The sequence below is a fragment of the Vespa crabro genome, chromosome 15 (genome assembly GCF_910589235.1).
Source record: "Vespa crabro chromosome 15, iyVesCrab1.2, whole genome shotgun sequence".
Lineage (NCBI taxonomy): Eukaryota > Metazoa > Arthropoda > Insecta > Hymenoptera > Vespidae > Vespa > Vespa crabro.
Genome location: NC_060969.1, coordinates 3,333,280 through 3,352,598, shown reverse-complemented (window position 1 = coordinate 3,352,598; position 19,319 = coordinate 3,333,280). Strand labels below are relative to the sequence as shown.

The 19,319-nt window shown below is 26.0% G+C and overlaps 7 protein-coding genes and 1 long non-coding RNA gene across 10 annotated transcripts; 5 read left to right on the top strand and 3 right to left on the bottom strand.

Moving 5' to 3' along the window:
- Positions 1-57: 57 nt before the first annotated feature.
- On the top strand, positions 58-3,892 carry LOC124429660 (H/ACA ribonucleoprotein complex non-core subunit NAF1). The gene is made up of 5 exons (XM_046975231.1): positions 58-2,376; positions 2,471-2,594; positions 2,684-2,952; positions 3,028-3,182; positions 3,245-3,892. Exons 1-5 carry the CDS (start codon positions 1,553-1,555, stop codon positions 3,790-3,792), a joined length of 1,920 nt encoding a protein of 639 aa, XP_046831187.1. The 5' UTR covers positions 58-1,552; the 3' UTR covers positions 3,793-3,892.
- Positions 2,746-3,371, bottom strand: LOC124429662. Its single transcript, XR_006943506.1, has 3 exons — positions 3,231-3,371; positions 2,916-3,074; positions 2,746-2,852 (listed from the first exon to the last, which is right to left on the bottom strand). It is a non-coding gene; the product is annotated as an uncharacterized LOC124429662 (long non-coding RNA).
- A 117-nt stretch (positions 3,893-4,009) lies between the features above and the next one.
- On the bottom strand, positions 4,010-5,465 carry LOC124429658 (riboflavin kinase). The gene is made up of 4 exons (XM_046975226.1): positions 5,327-5,465; positions 4,587-4,735; positions 4,376-4,478; positions 4,010-4,291 (listed from the first exon to the last, which is right to left on the bottom strand). Exons 1-4 carry the CDS (start codon positions 5,412-5,414, stop codon positions 4,188-4,190), a joined length of 444 nt encoding a protein of 147 aa, XP_046831182.1. The 5' UTR covers positions 5,415-5,465; the 3' UTR covers positions 4,010-4,187.
- Positions 5,466-5,718: 253 nt separating this feature from the next.
- LOC124429657 (magnesium-dependent phosphatase 1-like) lies at positions 5,719-6,756 on the top strand. Its single transcript, XM_046975225.1, has 4 exons — positions 5,719-5,902; positions 5,974-6,031; positions 6,172-6,393; positions 6,488-6,756. Exons 1-4 carry the CDS (start codon positions 5,863-5,865, stop codon positions 6,651-6,653), a joined length of 486 nt encoding a protein of 161 aa, XP_046831181.1. The 5' UTR covers positions 5,719-5,862; the 3' UTR covers positions 6,654-6,756.
- Positions 5,956-8,407, bottom strand: LOC124429656 (DNA primase large subunit-like). Its single transcript, XM_046975224.1, has 6 exons — positions 8,217-8,407; positions 7,868-8,136; positions 7,181-7,743; positions 6,821-7,090; positions 6,231-6,442; positions 5,956-6,129 (listed from the first exon to the last, which is right to left on the bottom strand). Exons 1-4 carry the CDS (start codon positions 8,393-8,395, stop codon positions 6,842-6,844), a joined length of 1,260 nt encoding a protein of 419 aa, XP_046831180.1. The 5' UTR covers positions 8,396-8,407; the 3' UTR covers positions 5,956-6,129; positions 6,231-6,442; positions 6,821-6,841.
- A 1,669-nt stretch (positions 8,408-10,076) lies between these two features.
- On the top strand, positions 10,077-11,020 carry LOC124429577 (piggyBac transposable element-derived protein 4-like). Its single transcript, XM_046975029.1, has 2 exons — positions 10,077-10,081; positions 10,150-11,020. The coding sequence occupies exons 1-2, from the start codon at positions 10,077-10,079 to the stop codon at positions 11,018-11,020; spliced, it is 876 nt and encodes a 291-aa protein (XP_046830985.1).
- A 319-nt stretch (positions 11,021-11,339) lies between these two features.
- LOC124429654 (nuclear RNA export factor 1-like) lies at positions 11,340-15,189 on the top strand. Of its 2 annotated transcripts, none has more exons than XM_046975223.1 (10): positions 11,340-11,695; positions 11,919-12,220; positions 12,298-12,381; positions 12,472-12,715; positions 12,813-13,006; positions 13,141-13,253; positions 13,547-13,583; positions 13,702-13,937; positions 14,022-14,184; positions 14,291-15,189. In XM_046975223.1, the coding sequence occupies exons 1-10, from the start codon at positions 11,617-11,619 to the stop codon at positions 14,717-14,719; spliced, it is 1,881 nt and encodes a 626-aa protein (XP_046831179.1). In that variant the 5' UTR covers positions 11,340-11,616; the 3' UTR covers positions 14,720-15,189. The 2 variants fall into 2 exon arrangements, with proteins under 2 accessions (XP_046831179.1, XP_046831178.1); XM_046975222.1 differs by having other exon boundaries at positions 11,356-11,695; positions 14,022-14,190.
- A 389-nt stretch (positions 15,190-15,578) lies between these two features.
- On the top strand, positions 15,579-19,069 carry LOC124429409 (uncharacterized protein C16C10.8). 2 transcript variants are annotated; one of them, XM_046974656.1, is made up of 3 exons: positions 15,579-17,917; positions 17,986-18,334; positions 18,407-19,069. In XM_046974656.1, the coding sequence occupies exons 1-3, from the start codon at positions 17,891-17,893 to the stop codon at positions 18,952-18,954; spliced, it is 924 nt and encodes a 307-aa protein (XP_046830612.1). In that variant the 5' UTR covers positions 15,579-17,890; the 3' UTR covers positions 18,955-19,069. The 2 variants fall into 2 exon arrangements, with proteins under 2 accessions (XP_046830612.1, XP_046830611.1); XM_046974655.1 differs by having other exon boundaries at positions 15,582-17,917; positions 17,979-18,334.
- The last annotated feature ends 250 nt before the right edge of the window (positions 19,070-19,319 follow it).

The following is a 19,319-nucleotide window of genomic DNA, read 5'->3' as shown; positions in this document are numbered from 1 at the left end:
AAAATATTAGGATTCTTTTTAAATTTCTTATCATAAATCAACGATTTTTATTGTTTATATTGTCTCTTAATTAGAAATAACTTTTACGATTTTCTGCCAATATTTACATATGATTATTTTGAATATTTTACTACTAATAAACATCGTGTGTCCAAAAGTAACGCTGCCACGATATATAAATCATGTAAGTATTTAATATTTTACCAGTCAAATCAATAAGAAGTGGCAAATTTAGAAGTGAGAAAAGACAAATAAAATTTTAAATAAAAAAAAGATAAAATAAACTTTTTCTTCGTGCAAATGAATCTACATTATCGACTTCAATTTTGTATGATAAATCTAAGGATATTTCGAGATAATACAAGACGTTAAGTTTTCTTATCACTCCGTCATCGGTAATAACATTTTATAATTAACGTGTTAGATGTGTTATTTAAAGCAATGACTACGAGTTCAAAATTTAATCATATTGAAATGTTAATATAAAATTATTTTATATTTAACGCGCGTTTCGTACTACGTTAATGTTACTACTTAATGTATTATTATGTAAAATATTAATTTAGTTTACCCCGTGTAAATTATATATTATTTAGAAAAATATAAAATTGCCAAAAGTATTGATATTACTATATTAAGTATTTAAGTATTATTTTTTAAGTACTTAAATATTATTAGCAATATAAAGTGTTAGTACTTTAGTGTTTAATCAGAATTAGATTGAAGGGATTTTCAAAATACATTGGAATATATAGCCATTCATCCAGTAGTACTTGCATTGCATGATTTTCCATTAAATTTCAATACATTGCAAATATTTGGCAAAGTAATCTAATCGAATTTTCGATCAAATAAAATCTGAGCATAATGTTCACGTATACGTACAAGCAAGCAATCATTTACTTGATGAAAACAAAACACACACCGCGGAAACGTATCTCTATATTTTAAAATATCAGTATAGTAAAAATCAATTAATGTAAAATCAGTAATGGTGGTACGAGTTACTTTCTCTTTTATCTCAGATTTGAAGGGGCGCCACAATATGAAATTTCTTTTTGACAAAAAATATCAAAAAATATTGAAAATAGCAAATAATTTTGAATTCAGACGTTATTCGTTTTTATTAACAAAGTCTCATTTTATCGATGAAGTTTTAAACGAGGAAATAACTTTTTCGAATTCTAGTCTGTGAAAACTATTTTTATTAGTAAACTATTCTCAAAAGAATATCTTTTTTGATAACTTTCTTTTTTTCAAAGGAAAGAAAACTTTTTCAAAAATTCGAGAAAGTCATCTTCTTATTTAAATCTTTATTTTTATAATGATATCTTGTTCATCAAAATTGGTCAAGAATTACGTTTGTATTCATTGTTGGCGTAAACCATTACATATTCATTTGATTTCTTCAACATAACCTAAATTTACCACGCAATCAGCTGAGCACGTGGATCTGTGTGACACATAAAGAAGAGATCGAAATATTTTTTTGTTCAACGTAATTTATATTTAATTTATACAAACTTGTGATTGTGAAGAAGAAACTATAATTATGAGTGATATTTCTGAAAAATCTCATAAAACTACCTCTGAAACAGAAAATGGGGAAGTATATATTATATATGACTCGACTATGCCAGAAAAAAACGAAAATAAAGTAGTACCAATTTTCAATTGCGCCTACTCTGACATTACAGATGATTCTAATGATAGTAAAAATATATTAATAGAAACGGTAGAGCCTAATAATACTACAGATACAAACGTATCTTATCCATTAAATAATGAAGTATATGAAATACATGATTCTACACTTGAACTGACAAAAGAGAATAAATATCAAAGAATAATGCATTCTGATAATGTTATTACTAACAATAACATTGAATGTATTGCTACAAAAGCTACTGATAATGATAATGTTGAAGATATGACTATAGAAGCTATTACAAACGATATTGTTGAACATATACCTGTAGAAACTATTATTGAAGAAACCAATAATTTTGACACTCACAATTCTTCAATGCATAAGGATGATATGATTTCAAATAAAATATCAGTAAGCAACAAAACAACTTCATCTCTTTCTGCAATTGCTGTAGAATATGATTCTGATATAGATACTGAAGATAGTATATGTACCAATAATACAAATAAAAGTTTGGATCTTAATAAAAATCAAAATAATGAAAATATAGAAACTTTATGTTGTGAGAATACAAATGTATATCGTATAAAGAATGAAGAGTTATCTAATAAAGATAGTGATAGTGATAGTAATAGTGACAGTGATGATTCTAGTAATAGTAGTGATTCGTCAGTAATAGTTATACCAAATGATTCAGATGAAAATAGTGACAATGAAACAAAGAGGTAAGATAGTATTTTTTTGATATATCGATTTATAAAAAAGTATATATATTTATAGTATACAAAGTATATAAGAGTATATATTTATTCTTTGTAGAAATAAAATAAAAGATAAAAGACAATCTAATGAAAGGGAACTAAAAAGTGAATTGGATGATCTACCTCCAATAGAAGATCTTAAAATATCTGTATCTGAAAATTCATGTGATTTAGTTGGAGAAGTGAGTAAACTGTGTTCTTTTTTTTCTATATTAAAAAATAAATAATAATTTATTATTTTTATGAAAAACCTTAACTTCATTTTATGTAGGTTGCCTGGATGGTTGAACAATTAGTAGTTGTCCGTCCTAAAGCTGGTAAACCAACTCTTAATTTAGATACTGTCCTTTTTATTGATAAAGGAAAAAGAACATTGGGCAGAGTATTTGATGTTTTTGGACGAGTTTCTGATCCACATTACTGTGTAAGATTTAATAGTCCTGCACATATAAAAGAAAATGAAATTAATATTGGTATGGCAGTTTATTATTGTCCAAACTCACCATATACATCTATTGTCTTTTTACATGAATTAACTAAGTAAGTTGTAAATATTGAGTAGTTCTATTACACGTATAATACTTCATTTATTAAATATAACTTCCGATTATTTAGAATGAAAGGTACCGATGCTGTTGATGATGATGAGGCTCCAGATTTTTCTGATGATGAAGAAGAAAGGAAATATTATGAAAATTTAAAACAAAAGAAAGTAAATGAAATAATTAGTTCAGAGGACAATATTCCACATAAGCGAAGACGCAAGTCAAGTAAGTTAAATATTTAATTTCTTATAATTATTATTTCTAACACTATACCTTTTTACTTTTAGCATCGAGTTGGCAGTCCAATCATCCTTGGAACAGAAATATAGGACAAAATTTTAAAGGAAGGAAATCTCAGGTTAGAAATAATGATAGTTCTGATACATCTAATTCATATAGTTCACCATGGACATCATTTCCATATTTTAATAATTTAAATTATCCGACTAATTTTCAACAAATGCATTCAACGCATAATGGACTTTATGGATATATGCCATATTCAAATAACTTGCAAACTAGCAATCAAAATTCCAACAAGTATAATATTAGCCCTCAATGTATTAATGTAAACAGAAATGAAACGTCAATACCAAATCCTAAGATTTCTTTTGGAATGCTTCCTAGGTTTCAATCTGCTACGTCAGCAAATGTTAATAGACATAATACATTTCCAGCTCCAAATATAAGATTTCCACGTACAGATATGTATTGGCAATCACAAACTTCATATGTGAATTCACCTTTATCCTTTTTACCTCCACCACCTCCACCTCCACCTCCATCTTCCATGATACAAATGTTTGATGAACAAAATCATGATACCTCGCAATAACAATGTATTGGTATCAAATTAAAATAATAAAACTATAAATAAAAAATATTTCAAATCTTACATATATTTTTTGTTAAATATTAATATTAATAAAATTTCTTTACTTTGTATAAATATTTATATACAATTTTATGTTTTATGTATATTAAATATAATGTATTCATATATTAATCTCAAATTATTCAATGTATTCAAATATTTCATCTTATTAGCTTAACATAATATTTTGTAATTTTTTCTATACAATTTTATAATCTTAAAATTGATAATGAATAAAATATATTAATACATTTTGAATATAAGAATTGGAGAAAGAATGTAACTTTCACAATAAGTATATTTGTAAAAATTAATTGATAAAAATGAAAGACATTGTTATAATAAAATAAAATTGGTCAACTTGTTAAAAAAGTATCATATTTGTAATTCAACATGTTAGGTTTGTCTAATTCTTTCTCAGCAATCATAATATCATTCTTTATTTCTTTTATCAATTCATCTGAAAAGAATTGTTCTTATATATTTAATATTTTTATAATACTTAAAATATAAAAGATATAAAAGAAAAGAAAATTTATTTTACCTATTGATGCAAAATCTCTTTCTTTTCGTATATAACCAGTAACAATCACTTTAAGTTCCTTGTCATAAAAATCATTTGGAAATATTTCTAATATATGAACTTCCTACAAAAGATTATTATGAAATTAGATTAATAACTATACTATATACTTCATTATAATTCAATTTTATATATATAATTCAATATATATATATATTGTTTGCCACTTAACAAATGTTTTTTTCTCATTTTTATAAAATGGATTCCATCCAACACTTGCAACCATTTTATATATCTTTCCATCTAAAGCACCCCAACCATAATATATACCAGTATCAAAATTTTTAGGTAATGAATTAACAACGCTTTCTGAAAAGTTTGCTGAAAAATAATAATCTACATTAGAAACGAATAAAACAAATACAGATATATATATATATATATATATATATATATATGTTTCAAAAGGCGCGAAAATATTCATAAGTAAAACTTTCATATTAGATGTCATCAATGTAGACGGCAAATTTAAAAAATCTGTATTCGCAATATTGCACAGATAACGAATTAAGATGATATCATCATAAAAGCTTATCGTATATAAAAACTCGTTAAAAATATCTTAAATATCAGATATATCGTAACATATTAACATATTGAAATGATTTTTACAGAAATTTATTTATAATAGCGTTCGAATTAAATTGAAATTTCTATAGATTTATTTAATTTAATACAACTTGTGTGTGTGTATGTATGTCTAAATATATATAATATAATATATTATATATATATATATATATAATTACATTGTATTCAAAAATAAATAATAGATTGTATAAAATTGTTGTTATACTTTAAAAAATAGAAATATTTCAATTTCGATAATATAATCTGTTTTTTTCTTTTTACATTATAATACTTTAGATTGTTATTACATATATAGAATTTTAAATATATAAATTGTGATACCTGTAGGAATGCCTAATGCTTTTGAGCCTCTACCAAAACCTCGAACCACTTTTCCAGACACAGAACATGGTAATATTTTGTCACTCATCTCACGCGTTTGTGTTTCTCAGATTTGTGCCGTGAAGTAATTTTGATAAGCGGATATATGACGTTACAGTAAATAAAACAAATATATTCAATGTTTCTTAATTATTGAGAATACTGATTGAGAATAACTGTTAGAGTAAATTTTGTATTCATTATAAAATCACTATTAATTCTCGATTTTTTTTTATAATACTACGTGGCGATGAGAACATAAGGAACTAGTTAATTTGTACATATGTAGCTTTTTTAATAGCTACTTTTATCTACGAATGAATACATATAAATGACAAATATTTGTACAGTACTACCAATATAAACGTAATACTATTATATGTTGTTCAAAGATATATCATATTTTACGTTTATTAAGTACTATAATTTAATGATTTTTATAAATTTTAAGTAATTACATAAAGCGTGCTAAGTTCGTTAAATAAATTGAAATAAATATGTCAGAAAAGAAACCAAAAATAATTGTTTTTGATTTAGGTTAGAATGCATATTTTTAATTTCTAAAAATATTGTATTATTATTTTTTCTTACTGTTATTTTATTTTCAGACTATACATTATGGCCTTTTTGGGTTGATACACATGTAACACCCCCTTTTGTAAAACGGTTTGTTTTGTTGAAATCATATATAATTGTTTTATTGTAATATACCAATCACATGTCTTCAATATATTCTGTGGTTTTTTTGCACAAATACTTTTACACTAAAATGAATATAATTCAATATTAGATGTAACATATTTTAGGAAAAAAGATGAAATAGTAGATGCACATGGTCAGATTATACATTATTATAAAGATGTACCTGATATACTAAAGAAATTATCAGAGGAAGGATATGAGCTTGGCGTAGCATCACGCACTTCAGAGATTAAAGGTGCTAAACAATTATTGAACTTACTAGATTGGGAAAAATATTTTAAATATAAGGAGATATATCCCGGTTCCAAAACAACTCATTTCTCACAGTAAGTTCTTTAAAATGTTATAATGCATATGTTATGAATATATTTGCAACTAAAATATAAAAGATATTAATAATTATGTAAATAATTTTGTTAGGATTAAAAAATTATCTAATGTCGAGTATAAAGATATGATGTTTTTTGATGATGAACAACGAAACATATCTGATTTAAATAAAATAGGAGTGTTGTCTATATTAGTTAAAAATGGTATGACGTATGAAGTTATAGATGATGGATTAAAAAAGTTTTCCAAATTATAATTATTGTATATTTTAAAACATAATATTGTAAATAATACTATATATAAACATTTTAAGCAGCAATTTATATATTATATATAACTTTATTCTTATCGCATAAAGTATATGATATAAATATGTTAATTGCATCAGTTCAAAAAAATATAATAATATAAATATTCTCTTACTGTATGTTTTAAAAAATGTAATTAATACAAATTATTTGCCATTGTATAGTATTGTAATGGACTATTAACAATGACATCATCATTGCTATTTTTATGTACCATTTTGAAATAAGTTGTACATATTATTTCTGGCTTTTGCAGAGGCATAATTTTAAGAAATTTATCTATTTCATCTTTTGTTAATGAAGTACTCAAAAGATTAGTAAGCCTATCTGAATCAAAATTTTTAAATGGACAACCTCCTTCATATGTGGGTCCTGGAATTTGTGTCTAAAATTGAAATGAATATATTATTAAAAAAAAAATTCTTTCTCCTAACATAGTTTATGATAGGATATAGAACATTAATTAAATACATACACACATAACAGTACAACTGGGAGATTTATAATTTCTATGAGATCCTTCTAAACCATAAAGATGTCTAATACTGTATATAAATTTTTTCGCATCTGTTTGCCATTTATGCATACAAACAGAAGTACAGGTATGTGGTTTAGAGTATTCCTCTTTCCAATATTGAATAGCATCATCTATTTTCATTCCACTTTCCTTTAAAAATAGACTATAATACAAACGAGCATAATGACTAAGACGATGACTTTTCCTCAATACTGCATGAAGATGTTGCATACACAAGGGAAATTTCTGTACTTCAAAATTTATGTTCTTATTATTTATTCTTCCAACGATAGGTCTATTTCGTGATATATAAAACAGAACTTGTTGCTTGAGAGAATTAAGTCTAACATCATTGTTCACATGCCATGTATGCGATTTAATATGTTTTAAATCTTGTATTAAATAAGTATTAAATAATGCTATCAATAATTTTTTCCATTGCGAACAATATACTATAGCATATCCAGCAGTTAAATCAACCTCTCTTCGTTTGATTAATTCTGGTATTAACTCAAATCTTACTTGAAAAAGAATAAAGTAACAGATTTACAAACTTTGTTTAAAAAAATGCACACACACGCATATATATATATATATATATATATGTGTGTGGTCTAAATGATATATATATATATATATAGATACCTTTGTATTGAAAAATGCAACAATCATCAGTATGATTTTTTGACATAATATGTTTAAAAACTATAGATTGTAAATAGAATACACATATTCTTCGTATATTCAAATTTATCCCATTTTCTTTATGATTGACCATATCCAATTGCCGTATAATACTTTGAAGAAGACTATTTAATTGTCTAGGTATAATATTATCTAGTCGATGTTTCAATAATAATGTTTCTCTTGGAACCCAATACATCCATAAATCAGTTGATGTTGAAGCTATTAATCTAAAGTATGAATGTAGTCTAATACTGATAGATCATCTTATAATGTGGTGTACATTAGAATAACACAATTATACAATTACCTTAATATAAAATGACCAACTTTATCATATGCAGAACCTTCTAATAAATATTGAAAATTTCCATCAAATTCATTAATTTTGTTGTTATATAAATATTCTAAATATTCTAATCTAGTATATACACATTTTTCCATAACATGCAGACATATCTGTCCACTCGGTGGTTTGATATAAAACATTTTAGATATTGATTAATGTTTCAACGAGAGTTTTATTAAATTTTTAATTGACAAATTTTTCTCTCTGGATACATTTTATTTTGAACATTTTTTTTTAAATTCACGTTTTTGCGATTTTGTGAATTATTGCATAGTGAAATAATAGTTTCAAGATTGAATACGTAGGTACTAAGAGGACAATGTTTTTATGGATCCAAACTAAATATACCAGTATATTATTTTAATTTAATTTAAATCTATTTTGTCTTAATTAATTTCACGATGATTAACCCTTTGCACTTTGCTGTCTCCTCTCATGGGACATTAAAGTTGATTAGTGATTACGGGTAATTGAGTTATTTCAGCGCAACTTTTTGAGACATGCATGTTTCCTTTAAGTTTTCTCTTGAAATGGCACAAGAAATCAAATCAAAATATAATAAAATTACTAAGATATATACAAGAAATGTCAGTTGGTTTTGTGTCAGATGAGAACGCGAGAGGCGTGCTTATGACAGTCCGAGCACTTCAAAGGCGCCACTTGAAAAGAGCGATAAGGCAAGTTTGTAGAAGAAAGGTCAGTATGCGAACATAGCACGCACTGTATAGTGAGATTTATAATCATAAATAAGCAAATCTAAATCTGGAGGAAAAGATTTCTAAAGCTGAAATCAGTCTGGTTTGAAGTGCCGCCCGGTATAGATAGATCTAACGACGAGTGAGAAAATCAGAAAAGTGATTCTTCTCTTAGTAAATAAATTGTTTGGTAAAAGTTTTTTTGGTAAATATCATCTTGTGAGTTAGTAATAACAATTAGAAATTTTCAACCCATGTATTTATTCATATTTTTTATTAGAACAATGGCAAAACGTTCAAACACGAATGAGTCTTATGACACAAGTAGTAGTGAAGATGAGCTCCAAATAGATGTTTATACAGATATGTTAGAAAGACTAATTGTAGAAGAAAACGATAGCAGTGATAGTGATATCGTCCAAGCAACAAGGCGACGAAGAGACTGCATAGATAGTGATAGTGATGAAAGTGATACGAAAGAAAAGACACCGCAATATGACAACGTATCGTTAAGTGAAGAGTGGGAAGACGTCACTGAATCAGGCGTTCCTCCGGCCACGATAAATTTTGACTTAAATGACGAAATAGCTGGACCACAACTATCAAATAATGTAAAAGAACCCATAGAATATTTTACATTATATTTTACATTATATTTTACTGAAGAATTAGCAAATAGCATAATAAAAGAAACGAACAATTATGCCAACGAAGAAATTAGAAAGAAAGAACTTACACGAAAATCTACATGGCACAACTGGCACGATATTACTAAAGAAGAATTTTTAGCATTCATCACAATTATCCTAAATATGGAATTGATTCAACTGCCAAATATTCAAGAATACTGTTCTACCGCTTCCAATAGTAGAATTCCTTTCTTTCCGGAAACATTCACTAGGACCAGATTTATGCAAATATTTTGGATGCTACATTTGAAGAAACCCACGCAAAGAAATGCGACGATAAGAACTCGTATCAAAAAGGTTAGCAATTATTTAGAATAGATAGATGGCAAGTTTAGACAATACTTCATACCGTATAAAGCAGTCGTTGTGGATGAATCTATTGTAAAATGCAAAGGCAGAATAGCATTTATTACCTATAATCCGAACAAGCCAACGAAATGGGGTATACGCATATATGCGCTAACGGTCACAAAATGGATATTTATTTACAATACTTCCGTACTACGGCAGCATAACTTCCGATAACATTTCCCGGCCTGATCTTCCAGTAACTACCAGGATTCCACTACATTTATATAATAAGTTGTTAGACAGAATTCCTGATGCAAAAGGATACCACATGTACACTGATAGATACTATATCAGCATTCTATTAGCAGAAGAATTGCTAAAGATGAATTGTCATCTTACTGGCACCATACAAATTAATCGACAAGGCGTACCGACACAAATAAAAAAACCAAAATTTTCAAGAAGAACAACAGTTGCATACAGGAATAGCACTACGCTTTTTGCGTGGAAAGACACAAGAATTATCACAATACTCACTAATTATTACAACACACAACTGCAATTTATCCACAGAACATTACACGGTGGACATGTTGTAACAGTCAATAAGCCTGAAATGGTGTTAGAATACATGGAAAATATGGGTGGTGTGGATCATACGGATCAATACGCTTCGACGTATTGTTTTCTCTGTAAGTCGCTGAAATGGTGGAGGAAGTTATTTTTTTGGGGTTTGGAAATGTGTGTCATTAATTCATACATTATTTATCGTATCTCAAAACAAACAAATAACGAAACGCCAATGACGCACCACAAGTTTGTCAAGGCACTCATTGACCAGTTGAGGGGTGATTTTCGTGAATCGAGAACGCGTCCATTCACATCTTCTGCGGACAATAGATTAGAGAATAAACTACATATTCCTGATGTGGAACAAAGAAAACGGGATTGCATTGTTTGTTCTGACAGGAAAACACCTGGTGGCAGGCGTCAAACAACTTATTATTGTCAAACGTGCACTAATCAGCCTGCAATGCATTTTGGGAAGTGTTTTAAAGTTTATCACACTGTACTAAATTATAAAAAATAAAATATTGATTTTTTTACAAATATACATTTCTCGATTTCAACCAATTCACATAAGTCCAATATCATTATAATATGTTAATTAGTTCCAAAACCATACTAAATAATGCGAGGGTCTGTAAATGCACGTTTCTGCCACAAAGTAGCGAGCTGATTAGCTGATAGCCAACGTCCAGAATGGTTCGGAGTGTAAAGGGTTTAAGACTAAAATGAAAAGAAACTAATTTTACTAGATGGGATGCTAAAATGTTCCTAGATTTCATGCGCCGCCTATTGACTATGCCGCGAAGTACGATAATAGTATTAAAGAGTGTTGTTACAAATACAATACTTACCATGCTTCATTTTTTCTATTTTTCTTTATGTTCATAAGATGCATGCAAAAATTTGATAAAAAACTTCATACACTCTCAACTATTACTCCATCTGAAGTTATTAAAAAGCAAACAAATTCAGCAATTAAGATTTGAAACTCGAATTCTTTGACGGAAAGCTGAATGTTAATACAAGAGACCTTACTTTGTACCTACTTATTTCCGTTTGTAATTCTCAACTGATGTTTTGTGATTCTGATTTTATATCCTATGTAATTATTTGAAAATGTCAAAAAAACCTAACAAAACTGTTTGGGTAAGAGGAGGCAAAAGGACCAGTAATCCAGAAGACAAATATTACTTTGGTATTATTTATAATTACAATAATAATATAAACTCTTGAATGTTTTATCAATTATTTATGAAGTCATAAGAAATATGTAAAATATGCAAATAGAATATGTCCAATCTAAAAAAGAGTATTCATTAATTCTATGCATTTTGTCATAATTGCGATATTAGTTATATTGTCAATGTTAATAATTAGTTTATTAATAATGTTAAATTTTATTATACTGTATCATACAGGACATGATGATCGTGTTGGAAGAACAAGCGATGGAACATTTGGAAATAGACGTCGTGTGTCTTTTAAACCTCAAGGAAGATCAAGCAGAGATATATCAAGAAGTTTAACTTTGACATTAGATAATGATATTCCAATGGCAGGAACTTCCAATAATAACAATAGACAAGTCATTGTTTGGAGAAGGAGTAGAGGTTTATCTCGAGGAAGAAATAGTCCTTTACCACATAGAGCACTTCGTAGTGGTATCTTATCAATGTCTCAATCATTACCTGCTGGTGAAACTAGCTGGTATAAAATTACGGTAAATATTTCGAGTTAATGTGTGATTGTTTTTATTTATATACTGTTTATATGTATACTTATCTATTTATTTTTTAGATACCATTTGGGGCAAAATATACAAAAGATTATATTTTGAGTAGTCTTAATAGCATTGCTTCAGAAGCTTTTGTACCTATAATGGTAAATACATTTATAATAGATATTTTATAATTCCTGTCTATTAGTTCAACTTTCCAGATTTTTAATGTTTTTTTTAAAAATTATTTGTAGTATAAGACCTCAGGAAATGAAGCATCCTTTTATGTTGATAGTCAAAAAGCAGCAAATGTTCTTCTTCATTGTGATCGTAAAATTACAACAACAAATGGATTTAAACTTCGAGTAAAAATTAAATTAGGACTTCCACAGTGTGAAATCAGTGATGCTTTAAAAGAAAGATTAAAGCAAGCTATGATTAAACGATATGTTCCAGAAACAAATGCTTTAGATTTATCGAAATTTCATCATGATCCTGGTTGGTCAAGAAATTAATTTATAATTTTTGCATGGAATTATTAAATTACTTATTATTATAAAATACTTATTTAGTGTAAAATATGTTTTTGTTATAGACCTTATTGCGGATTACTTTTGTGCGCTATCTCGACCAATTATGTTAATGGCAGTGTTAGATATTGTTTCCGAGTATGTACCCACGTTAGAAGCATTGAACCTGGACGGTAACAAGTTACATATGATTGAAAAACTTGATGTACTATATAAAAAATTTCCAAGATTAAAAATACTTTATATAGGAGATAATAAGGTAAATCATAATATATATATATATATATATATATATATATATATATATATATATATATATATATATATATAAATCTAACAAAAAACAAATATATATAATGTAAAAAAACATACATATATATGTATTTGTTGTAGATAAAAGAAATGGGGCAATTAGATGCTATAAAAGAATTACAATTAGAAGAATTAAGATTGGCAGGAAATCCTGTCTCCAATAGGTATATGTCTCGTCAAAGTGATTATATTAGGTAATGTATTGTTTTACATGATTTTTTTTTTATTTTTAATAAAAAACATTTGGCAAAGAATGTAGAATATGTATTTTGATAAATTTCTACAAATATTGTCAATATTTAATCTTTGATTTTATATGTGAATATTAACAATTTTTATATTAAATACAATTCTTTATGTGTAATCAATAAAATTAATTAATATCTGCATTCTTTGCTAATTTATTATATAACAATACAATAAATCTTTTTGTTATCACAATTAACTTGGAGTTTTTGTGTTTCTGGTTCTTCTTTCTCAACAACAGCGGTGTACGGAAAATATTTCCTAAGCTTTTAAGACTGGTAAGGAAATAATCTAATTATTGAATATATAATAGAAAAAGTTATATTATATTGTATTAAGAAAATAATTATATATAAATATAATAATGATTTTGCTAAAAGTTTATCTGTTTTAAAGGATGGTATGGAATTACCACGTCCAATATTATTTGACGTTGCAAATGATACAACAAAAATGCCACCTACTCAACGATTATTTGTCACAGATACTAAAGCACAAGACATAGCAAGTCAATTCTTGCAACAATATTTTATTATTTTTGATAGTGAAAATAGGCATCTATTATTAGATGCATACGATGAACATGCACGTTTCAGTTTGACAGTGATAAATAATCCTCAAAATACTGACAAGTAAGTGAAAAAATTTATAATATATTATACTTATTATGATATATTATAGATCATAATGTTATTGTAAATTATTGGAATTTTCAGATTAAGTGCATATCTTTCAGAGAATAGAAATTTGTTTAGAATAATTAATAATAATAAGAGGCAGAAATTATTAAAGCAAGGTAAATTACCAGTCCTATCTTTTATAATAGGACTACCACGAATAAAGCACCACTTAAATACCTTTACAATGGATGTCAGTATTGTAAGCGTAAGTTAATATTATTTGAAGAATATTAAGAATAAATTTTTTATATATTATACAAATAAGTTGATAAATCAAACTTCTTTTTTTTTTTTTTCTATTACAGGAAGGAATGATGTTAATCACAGTAACAGGATTATTTGACGAATTGAATAATAAAGGTGATCAATTACGTTATTTCAATAGGACATTTATCATAATACCAAAAGGAAGTGGTTATTGCATCTGTAACGAGCAATTGCATATTAGTCTTCCTACCGAAGAACAACGTAAAAAATTAATCACTGATAATTTCTCAGTACAAATGTCTAATATACCAAGTGGATCTAAAACTTTATCAGAAATACAATCGCCGCAATTAACAGAAGACGTAAAACAAAAAATGGCTTTAACATTAAGTCAAGAAACGAACATGAATTCAGAATGGAGTTTGAAATGTTTACAGGAAGTTCACTGGAATTATGAAAATGCAATTTTAGCTTTTCAGGAACTTTTCAAACATGGACGAATACCGTCGGAAGCATTTGTGAAATAAAAATTGTATTATAGGTAAAAAATATGAAAAAAATACTTCATTCTACATTCAAATTTTTCCTTAAACAATTTTAATTCTCACAGCCTTCAAAGTAATACGTACAAAGTTGATTAGTTTTGTAGATAAAAATGAAATGTGTTAGTTTATAATCAAATACTGTTGCTATCTTTTTTGTATTCTGTGCTATAAAAAAAAAAAGGAAAAAAAAAGAAAAAAAAAAGAAAAAAAACAACAACAAAAAAAAAGAAGAAAGAAAAAGAAACAAGCAGAAGCAAGTTTAATTTGAATTGAAAAATTATAATTGTTATTAAATTTACAGTTACTTACAGATTTTAAAATGTAATATCTATTGTGAAACAATGTATATGATGAGGTTCATATAATAGCATTATATCATAATTACTGTTGTAATTAATTAACACAAAAATCAATGTCGCGTATGACAAGTATTTACATACCGTGTAATGAATTTTTCTTTTTGGACAATTATTATTAATTATTCATTTTTTGTATGTATGACTTAGTAATCAATTTGATAAAATATTTATCAAAACAATTTACTATACTAAAAAAATGTGTATATTACTAATAACATTAATTTACAATTAGTATGATTTTCTTTTCTTTATTTTTATAATTTTTATCATTTTTCTTAATTTCTTTTTTTTTTATAATATAGTTTACTATTTTATAATATAATATGTAAAAGAATTTGAAGAAATTATTAAGGAAAAATGTTTATATACATACACACACACAAACATAAATAATTGTATATAAAATTTAATGAACATTTTAGATTTCAAAGGAAATTAACTATTATAAATAATGCTGTGTTAAACAATTTATTTTCTGAAAACATTTGATAGATTAATTAATATTATAGTTCTCTCTTTTGTTCTAAAATTCAAGTGAGTTAATTACTTAAATATTAAAATATATAATATAAAGTAGAAGATATTTTTACTAATACTATCAGATGTTTTCAGAAACTTTAAAAAAGATTGTATGATTTTGATAGATATAAGGGACAAATGTAATTAAAAAAATTATATTATAAATTATTATAAAAATCTGTTTTAAAGAAAGAAATCCTGCTGTTAGACTAGTCATTTTAAAAATCAAATGTTTAGATGTATATGATGTGAGTGTAAATTGTTTACTTGCAAGTTTTTTCTATGATTGTAAATTAATTATTACGATTTCATGTATTTTATGTTTTCAAGTATTTATATTATATAAAATTATTGTTTCTTTTTATAAGTTTTTATTATCAATCTGTTAAAAATGAGATACAAATATCATATATTTATAATATCCAGTTATTACAAAATATAAATTCTGATAATTAAATTAACTGGCAAAATTAATTTGCTATAGTTGCAGCCTATTATCTTGTTAAAACAAATGACGACGTGTGGATTAAAACAAAAATATATGCTATATATATATATATAGATAAAAATGGTGATATTAAGAAAAATAAGGATCTAATCTGCCAGACTGAACATCAGATTTACATAAAGAAAGTATGTAAGAATTTATTAAGAAGGCTGACTTCATTATTTTTTTCATTATTTTAATTATTTACTTAGTTGTTTATTTTATTATTCATAGGAAATAAGTTGAATTTTACAATATATGAAACAAATTTGAACACTTTAAACAATTTATACTCACATTTTATACAAATAATAATTATAATTTATTTTAATAAGATATGTATTAGGTCGAATCATAAATAATTTCCGATGCAGCTGAGTAGTATCTATTGTTCATATCTATCCACTATAAGTTACCGGGACAAACGAATTTTTGCTTTCACTAAATAGATAAAAGTTCAATTGATATTCTGACAAATATTTTGTTTGGGGGCATGTTACATTAAACTGTTATTTCTAAAATGGAGAGTGAATGATGAGAGGAATTATGTGATGCTTTAGGAATTTAAACAAAGCAATAGGGCAAAATTTGCCAAATTCCATTCTGTAGATATGACCTTAAAAACGAACCAAAGACGGGACATCCTTTCGACTTTTAAAAAAAATATTGGAACAAAATCCACGTCAATCAACAAGAGATATAACAAAAAGGTTGAATATTTCACAATCAATTGTTTATCGCCACTTGTAGAAATTAGAGGGTCAGCAAGTAGAAATATGAAAGCAAAATAAATGTTTGATAAAAAAATGTAATCTGTTTATGATTCAATCTAATCGTTATTTTACCTATTGGTACTACTTATAACATTTTGTATTTTTAATACAATGTCATATTATTTTATGTATTACAATTAACTCTACTTTTAATTCTTTATTTCTAATATTGTAATACATATATTTTATAAACTTGTTGTAGCTAAAAATGAATAGTAACAAAATGGATTTCATGTATATTATAATATTATATATACAGGATGTTTGTCCATGGACATACTAGGAAATTATCTTGTAATTTGTTCTCCATCAAGGAGAGCAGACCTAATTCTTGAATAAAGAATATAGGTTAAAGATGAACTATACTTACTTTCTTTTTTTCTTTTTATCTTTTTATTTGAATAAAATAGTGAATAGCCTTAAAAAAATAATTTATATGGCTGTGTCTTAGTCACAAAGAGCCTGTAAAATTTTTTTTTACTCATGATCTTTTCAAGTTAGGAAAATGTCTATAATTTGTTTTTATATGTTCATGCAATAGGGTTCATTTGTAATCAAAATCATATTTAGTAAAAAATTATTATTATGCACTGAAATTTAATATATTGTAATCAATTATTTATGTAATTTTATAGTTATATGAAATGTTATATTTTAATTCGCGTATCATGCTTTAATTTGGGATCGTATTTTTCATGGCGGTGATTTACATTCGTAAACTCAAACTCGCGTGTGCTAACATAACCTATTCCTTGTGATTAGGTACGATTTATGCAGCCGTTCGTGTGTGTTCAAAACGTGTTAGCGATTTTAGCATTTTTGATATTTATTAGGATTTATTATATATCATAAAAATTAAATTTTTCTCTGATAGTATTATTTAATAATATTTTTCGTATAATATTAAAATAACTAATATGGTTGTTTTTACTTGTAATCATTGCGGGGAAACTTTACAAAAACCACGTGTTTTTAAACACTATCAATTTCAGTGTCGTAACAAACCTTATTTAACATGTGTGGATTGTTTAAAAGATTTTCGGTAAGTATTTGTTAATTTTCATTTTTGGAATATATTCTATTTGAAGTCAAAACAATTTAAGGGAACAGGAATATGTACAACATACAAAATGTATAACTGAGGCAGAACGATATGGTGGTAAAGATTATGTTCCAAAATCTACAGCTTGTAAGGGTGAACGTAAACAACAAGAATGGCTTAAAATTGTAAATAATGTACTTGAGACAGATAAAGATTTGTCTAATGCAGAAAAAAGTTTTTTACAAGCTTTGTCAAAATGTGAAAACATTCCCAGGAAAAAAGTCAAATTCATCAATTTTATTAATAATGCATTTGGATATAAAACAAATAAGTCAGTAGTTGAAAGTGTTTGGACAAAAATGGAAAAAGCTTATCAACAGGCAGTAAATAATAATGTAAAGCAAGAACAAATTAGAGGTAAGTTTGAGTAATCTTAGATTTGAAAATTATGTTATTACTCGATTTTAAATCTTCTTATTTAAATTGTAGAGCCCAATGGTAATCATAAAGTAGAAGTTCATACGGAAGAAGATAAAAGTTTGAAAAATAATGTGGATAATAATATTGCAGAAAATCAAAATAATGAAAATATATTTAAAGAAAATAAATATGATAAACAAAGTAATACGAATAATGGATTATCTGACAACAACTGTACTGAGAAATTGGAATCTTCGAACAAAAAAAAGAAATCTAAGAAAAGAAAGCTCTCTCCATCAATGAAGAACGCAGAGGAATCTCCTGTTATTAAAAAAAATAATATGGATGATCTGAATGTAATTTCAGAAACTTTAAATGAAGTCCAAAATAAAAATACATTGGAAACAGCTAAATTTAATTGGAAAAATACTATTTTAAATATAGTATCTGTTAAAGGTGAGATATCTTTAAAGAAACTGCAAAAAAGGGTACGCACACAATACACAAATCATTGTCAAGCTGAAATAACAGATGAAAAGTTCATTAATAAATTTAATAAGAAACTTAACAAAATGACTGAAATTATTGTATCTGAACAAAAAATAAGACTGGCATAGATATATAAATTATTGACAATAAAAATTTGTGTTAATATTTGAAATTAAAATATGTTAAAAACAAAATTATTGAGAACTGTTTAAGAAATAGATACAATGTGATAAAATCTAAAAACATTTTATTTTTTTTTTTTTTACCACCATACCTTAACTCAACTTAATAGGAATCTATTTAGAAAAATTAAGCACCAAATTTTAAAGATCTATTATGCTTTCGAATATTTGGAATCAATTATGATAATATTTTATTGGTGTTATTTTTTTTTTTTTTTTTTTTTTTTTTGTTAGAGATATGAAATTATAATTTTTAATATTTAAATGGAATTTATTTGTATGGAAATATTTTGATTCAATGAACTCATTTT